Source organism: Engraulis encrasicolus, chromosome 11 (genome assembly GCF_034702125.1).
Source record: "Engraulis encrasicolus isolate BLACKSEA-1 chromosome 11, IST_EnEncr_1.0, whole genome shotgun sequence".
NCBI lineage: Eukaryota > Metazoa > Chordata > Actinopteri > Clupeiformes > Engraulidae > Engraulis > Engraulis encrasicolus.
The window spans coordinates 14,398,598-14,406,097 of NC_085867.1; the positions used below are offsets into that span (position 1 = coordinate 14,398,598).

Here is a 7,500-nt window from a genome sequence, read left to right on the forward strand (position 1 = left end):
ATGGAGGGTGTGTGTGTCTGTCTGGTGGTGTGTGGAGGTGTCTGCATGTGTGTGTGTGTGTGTGTGTGTGTGTGTGTGTGTGTGTGTGTGTGTGTGTGTGTGTGTGTGTGTGTGTGTGTGTGTGTGTGTGTGTGTGTGTGTGTGTGTGTGTGTGTGTGTGTTAAAATGATGAGGCGGAGGGGGAGGAGGAATTAAGGCTGTCGGGGAAGCAGGCAGGGCGGCAGGTAGAGTAGGGTAGAGCAGGGTAGAGTAGAGTAGAGTAGAGTACACTGCAGGCTAAATCACAGATTACCAAACAGTGATCCCCCTGAGTGATGAGATGCAGAGCACACAGGGGAACACACACACACACACACACACACACACACACACACACACACACACACACACACACACACACACACACACACACACACACACACACACACACACACACACACCCTCCCTAACAGGAACACACACACACAAACCCACGCACCCTCCCTCCCTAATAGGGACACACACACACACACGCACGCACACACACATACACGCACACGCACTCTAATTCTGATCTGACACAGAAAATGCCATATGTAATTTCCTTCTCATCACTGGGTCACCTTGACTGACATGAAACATATGTGTCTCATCTCATCTCATCTCATCTCAGTCGGGAGCTTTCAAAAGCATATGGGCTACATGCACAAATGAGAACACTTGCAGATCCACTGCAGATCAATCCTGTACATTATAAGCACTTATGAGTCTTTATTTAAACACAGCAGATATAGTCTTAAACTCTAAAGCATGCATATGCACTCTAGCTGTGCTGCACTGTTCAATGGGTACTGTTTTATGAGTCTTTATTTGGACACACCAGATATAGTCTTAAACTCTAAAGGAGGGGTAGGCAATTAGCAGCCCGGGGGCATAATCTGGCCCACCATTAATTATATTCGGCCCAATAGATGCAACAAATAGCAGTGCAGTGAGCAGTCAAATAGCCTAATTGAACAAAAATGCAGACAGGATTAGTTCCATGCTTCTTTATTTGTCCTGCATTCGGAATCAACTTTTGGTTCCATGGCTTTTGAAATTTGAAATTTTGCATCGGTAGCTAGCAATCTTCAGCTAATGAAACACGTTATAACAATAAACAACCGGCAATTGTATACATCCATTACGGCTGAAAACCATGGCGATGGCCGGCCCGTGATGCCCTTGTCAGAAAAAATAAATCGGCCCGCTTCCAAACCTAATTGCCTACCCCTGCTCTAAAGCATGCATGTGCACTCTAGCTACTGCTTAATGGGTGTCTGCAATGGGCTGATAGACAGAGCTAATGTGCTTGGTGCAGAGATGGATAGCGTGAAAACACCAAGCAAGAAACTTTCTATTGTTTTCTTATACACAGTACTTGTATTCCACTATGTACTGCATTTTTTACTCTCAGTACTCAAGTACGTAGTTCTTTTTCCCAATACTGCCACTTGAAATGTAGAAGCACAACATGTTTAGAAAACGTTAGCACTTTTACTTCGGCATGGTGCATAAAGAATGCTTTAACTTCGACTCAAGTCATGGTTTTTTTATACAGTAGGAGACAATCATTTTTCTCATTCCATGCATATGCGGGTGCAATGGGACCTCCACGGGTCTTCCATGAGATGTTCAAGGTGCTTCTGGCTGGACCATGCAAGGAGCCCTCATGGTGAACTTCTACTCCTCTACAGTTACAATGTCATACAGAGGTAACGTGCAGTAACTACATATTTTTCTCAAAATTTAATTCAGACTGAAAATAGTCTTCATTACATCTCCTTTATCTTGTGTCAAAGCCTTAAGGTCCTTTTTTAAGAGATATTGCAGTAAAAAAATAATACATTTGCAGTAACTAAAATTTTCGAACTAATACCAGGGCTTTGAAGGCATTTTCCCCCATTTCAATGTTGGTGTATGTAGTTACTGCACTTTGTCTCTCTCTCTATATAGTATATATCTCTGGTTTGAGTTAGTCTACTAGGCTATAGGTAAGATTACTATAGACGATGTCAGCTTAACATCTGCTGCTATAAGGGGCTTTGAGAACAGTGCAAATTAGTCAATCTATGGCAACAATGGGGTGGATTATAATAATATGGCAGCAGGAGGAAAGAAGAGAAGTGAAAGGAATATTTGCATGAAGTGAGGGTATGGAGAATGAGAGAGAGAGAGAGAGAGAGAGAGAGAGAGAGAGAGAGAGAGAGAGAGAGAGAGAGAGAGAGAGAGAGAGAGAGAGAGAGAGAGAGAGAGAGAGAGAGAGAGAGAGAGAGAGCGAGAGCGAGAGAGAGAGAGAGAGAGAGAGAAAGAGAGTGTGAGATAGAGAGTGTGTGTGTTTGTGAAGGAAATGAAATTATATAGAATGTAAATATCTACAGATATTTAGTGACTCTCCCTAAAACTGAGGGACAAAGGGAAAGGAAGCAGAGAGAAAGGGGTAGAGGTAGACAGAGTATGGGATGAAAGAGAAGGTGGGTGATGAAGAAGAGGAAGACAGGAGCAGTCGTATATGACAGGAAGCTGGAAGGGGTCTCCTTACCTTGGCACATTTGTGTATTAGGCGAGGAAAGGGAGAGCGAGTGAAAGTAAGAACGGGAGAATAAAGGAGAAGAGGATAAAGCAGAGGAAGGGATTAAATGAGAGAGGTTAATAGATATATTGTAGAGAGGGATGCCATTACTTTACTTCAGTCTGTTGCCCCTCTCTCAATCAGTCAAAAATAAAAAGCTCAAAAGGCACAGACGGGGACAAAAAGAGAAAAAGGAATGCTTCACTGGGTCATGTATCCAATTAGTAAAAAAGGGTGCTCATCAAAAAAAACTTGGACGTCCAAACTGCCATGAAAAGATGAAAAACTCCTTAAGGCACTCCTTACTAAAGTTCAAAGGCCTTTATTACACACTGGCTACATGCCTACGGGTTTCAACACAGTGTCTTCATGAGGGCATGGAGGGGGTTGGGTTCACTTTAAAAAGTGACATTACCGTCTATTCCAGGCCACATCAGGGCCATGTAAGGGCCAGATCTGGGCCACGTGAGAGCCAGATCAGGCTCCAGTCACTCACAATATACATAAGCTTCAGAGGTGTGGGCTTGACTGACACCTAGGGGTAGTCACCACTCACCATGGTAACTGGTTACTAAAAAAAATATATATATATTCTATTCTAATATTAAAGGTTCTATATGTAGCACACTTACAGTGCGTGATGATAAGATGAGGCTGACACTGTAGGTCAACAGACAATTAAGGAAATATGTTGGCTCGAAGTACTGATTTTTCTAGTAGCATACAACACCTTTAAATGCATAAAGGCGTTGCGAACAGGATATCTACTGTCCACCGTTAACCCGAGCTCAACGCAGTTGCTCTTTAAATATCAATTATACCATCTCCATGGCCCGTGTGACTGAACAAATGACTGTGACCAATAGTTTAGTTTTTGTATGCAGTCCACATTGGGGGGTAATTCCGCAGTCTCCAGCCATGAGGCAGAGTGCCCTTTACCTGGACACATTGCCGGAGATAAAAAGGTGATCACCAGCTATTCTGGCAGCGGTGACATTTAGGTTAGCAGCAAAAGCTGGTTTCCATGGGGGCCTTAGTGTGTGTGTGTGTGTGTGTGTGTGTGTGTGTGTGTGTGTGTGTGTGTGTGTGTGTGTGTGTGTGTGTGTGTGTGTGTGTGTGTGTGTGTGTGTGTGTGTGTGTGTGTGTGTGTGTGTGTGTGAGTGAGTGAGTGAGTGAGTGAGTGAGTGAGTGAGTGAGTGAGTGAGTGCGATAAAATGTAAAAACTCCCTCTCATCGGTACAGCCACCGGAAACCCATGGAAACAGGCAGCATCACACCTCATGAATCGCCACCTCATACTGTACTTGCGAGTCGAGTCGAGTTGCTCACGAGAACCTGAGAAACTGCTTTTCCATATAAAGACAGCCATGCAGCACCATTTACTGTACGTTTCATATATCTATCAATGAAAACTGCCTCAGATGGAGTCATAGGCTGCTCCACAGGAGGACTGGATATGTTAGAATTCACATTCAGCCTCATCAAAATATTAAAATGGCGTCCTCTAAGCAGAGAGGAAGTGTACAGTAGGTCTACATGCGCACAATACAACAAGGACAAGTTCCCTTCGCAGAAAAGAAAACAGCTAGGTTAAAATCAAAATGGCACCCAGTAGCACAAAGATATTTAACTTCATCATGCACACGGCACAACAAGGAGGATTCCATTCGCAGAGTTCTTAACAGCTGGGTTAAAATCAAAATGGCGTCCGGTAGCACAGAGAAAGAGCACAGTCATTCTACATGCACACACAGCAACACAGGGAAGAACTCCATACACAGAGAACCAAACAGTTGGGTTAAAATCAAAATGGCGCCTGACAGCACAGAGTTAAGTGTACAGTAGGTCTTCATGCACACAGTACAGCAAGGAGAAATTCCATTCACAAGAGTTCCAATCACAATGCTGTAGGTGCATAAGCGAACAGCACGGGTACACCATGCAGTGAATTCGCAAACAATCAAGCCCAAACCAGATACACACGCACGCACGCTCACACGCCCACGCGCACACACATACACACACACGTCATAGAAATGTGCCGTTCTTGGTCGGTCATGCAGACACCATCCCCATCCTTTGGACAGCACATGCAGGAAGAGTCAGGAGCCTCCGCATCAAGCAAACAAAACACACTCACATGCTCCCACTGACACACATACACACACACACACATACACACACATACATACACACACATATATACAAAGAGAGGGAAAGAGTGACGATAGGGCAGACCCTACAGTTCAGATCAAGCAGAAACAGAAAAAAGTGAAAGGAGAAAGTATAGGTGGGGGAAAGAAGACAGGAAGGAAGACAGGTGGAGGGCAGAAAAGATGTAGGAGCGAAAGAGGCAGAGACTCATGTACTGTAGGAAGGAGAGGGAGAGAAGGTTGAAATGACGAAGGACAAACAAGGGACCTCTTGAGAACACGAGGACAAGAGTTGGCCAATCAAACTATCCAAAACACAAAGAGGGTGTAGAGTTGGCCAATCAAACTATCCAAAACACAAAGAGGGTGTAGAGTTGGCCAATCAAACTATCCAAAACACAAAGAGGGTGTAGAGTTGGCCAATCAAACTATCCAAAACACAAAGAGGGTGTAGAGTTGGGAAGACAGACATAAAAGGCATGGGGACCTATAAATGCTAATACAAATATGGCAACACTTTATTTTAGGGATACATCTATAAGCACTAATACATACATTGTTAATGCCTGAATAAGTAACTTGTAAGGCATGTACTAAGCAAACGCTAAGGCCTACTAGGTCCTTACTAAGGTTAAATTGGTAATAAATCCCTTATTGTGCATGAACAAGATATTTGCGAATACATGCCAAACAAATGTTTGATTTTGCTTTGTACATGCCTTACAAGTTACTTATGCAGGCACATTGTATGTATTAGTGCTAATAGATGTATCCCTAAAATAAAGTGTTACCAAAAATATATAGTATTCATTCAAAATAAATCAACATACATGTATTAACTTTATTCCACAATTATAATATTAACATATAAAATATGAATTGAGGTATTGCAATCTGACATAAAAATGATTTAAAAATGCATTAACCATTCATGAAGTGATATTATTTTTAGTAGCTACTCTTGCAGTGCATCTTCCCTTCTCCGTTTCTGCGCTATAATTTCTGTGCTCTATGATTTCACAGAATACTTTGATTGTCATTGACAACACATAATTAGAGGGAGAAAAGCGAGACAAACATGAGATGACAACCACACACACACGCACACACACACACACACACACACACACACACACACACACACACACACACACACACACACACACACACACACACACACACACACACACACACACACACACACACACACACACAGATCAACATGGAATCTGCCGACAAACGGTACAAGGCATTCAGGCTCAGCCCAGAAAATCCAGGGTCCAGAACGAGAGAGAAAGAGAGAGAGAGAGAGAGAGAGAGAGAGAGAGAGAGAGAGAGAGAGAGAGAGAGAGAGAGGCTGCAATCACATACATGCACACACTCACACGACACGCACATGCATGCAGATATACACACATCATCACATCATGCACACTGTGTATACACACACGTGACACACACACACACATGCGCAAACTGTAGACACATGCTTCGAGGAGATGAGAGTGTGCGTGAAAAAACAGGAACTGACACAGACATGATGGACAAATGGATGACTGAAAGGAGGAAGATGTCAAGTTAAAAGCTTGGGAGACTGAAGTGAAATGACACAAGACGACAATGAGGAGAGAGTGCATTAAACCGAGAGACAGAGCTAGAGAATGGCAGAGGAAAGATGGACAAAGTGATGAAGTGACACAGAGATGAAGAAGAAGATGAAGAAGAAGAGAGATGGGCTGATAGAGACAGATGAGGAAAGGAGGATGGGAGACGTGAAAATGAAGAGGTCACGAGGAGGAGGGATGGATAGAGTGGTGAAGTGATAGAGAGGTGAAGACCTCAAGGATGAGATAGAGGAAGATGAAGATGAAGATGAAGATGGAGATGAAGAGAGATGTGCTGATAGAGACAGATGAAGAAAGCAGGATGGGAGACGTGATAATGAAGGAGGAGGGATGGATAGAGTGCTGAAGAAATATGAAGAGGGAGATGGAGATGGAGATGGACTCAAAGTTAAAGGTGGGGGTGGGGTAGCAGTCCACCAGACCAGCAGTGGTGGCGGTGTGAGTTTCAGGGGCGAGGTATGGCGTGAGAGGGAGATGAGGGTGGGAGGTGAGAGTGGTTGGTACGGGTGGAGGCTAGGTGAGGTAGGCTACGTTGTTCCACCAGACCAGCAGTGGTGACACAACATGGTAATGAGGAGAGAGCGGATTAAACCAAGAGACAGAGCTACGGAATGGGAGAGGAAAGATGGACAGAGGGATGAAGTGATAGAGAGATGAAGACTGAAGGATGAGAGAGATGAAAATCTAACACCGTGCACTCTGGTTCTACTTTGTTCCACCAGACCAGCAGTGGCGGTGTGAGTTGAGGGGTGAGGTAGTGGTGAGGTATGGCGTGAGAGTGAGATGAGGGTGAGAGGTGAGAGTGGTTGGTACGGGTGGAGGCTGGGTGAGGTAGGCTACCTTGTTCCACCAGACCAGCAGTGGCGGTGTGAGTTGAGGGGTGAGGTAGTGGTGAGGTATGGCGTGAGAGTGAGATGAGGGTGAGAGGTGAGAGGTGAGGGGTGAGAGGGGTCGGTACGGTACGGGTGGAGGCTGGGTGCGGTAGGCTACCTTGTTCCACCAGACCAGCAGTGGTGCCGGATGCTGCTGCTGCAGCTACCATGCTCACTGAGGCAGGAGATGTTGACTGTCGACCCACTGCGGGAGTCCCACGCACAAGCACGCACACAGGCACGCACACAGGCACGCACAT

The 7,500-nt window shown here is 44.7% G+C and overlaps 1 protein-coding gene across 27 annotated transcripts in view; it reads right to left on the reverse strand.

Moving 5' to 3' along the window:
* LOC134457921 (calcium/calmodulin-dependent protein kinase type II subunit beta) overlaps positions 1 to 7,500 on the reverse strand; it is a 122,603-nt gene that overhangs the window by 31,988 nt on the left and 83,115 nt on the right. For 11 of the 27 annotated variants that reach the window (XM_063209958.1, XM_063209954.1, XM_063209960.1 and 8 more), the window contains exon 13: positions 7,359 to 7,445. The exons of the other annotated variants lie outside the window; for them this stretch is intronic. In XM_063209958.1, coding sequence (XP_063066028.1) covers positions 7,359 to 7,445 — 87 coding nt within the window. The remainder of the gene's footprint in view (positions 1 to 7,358; positions 7,446 to 7,500) is intronic. 27 annotated transcript variants of the gene reach the window in all.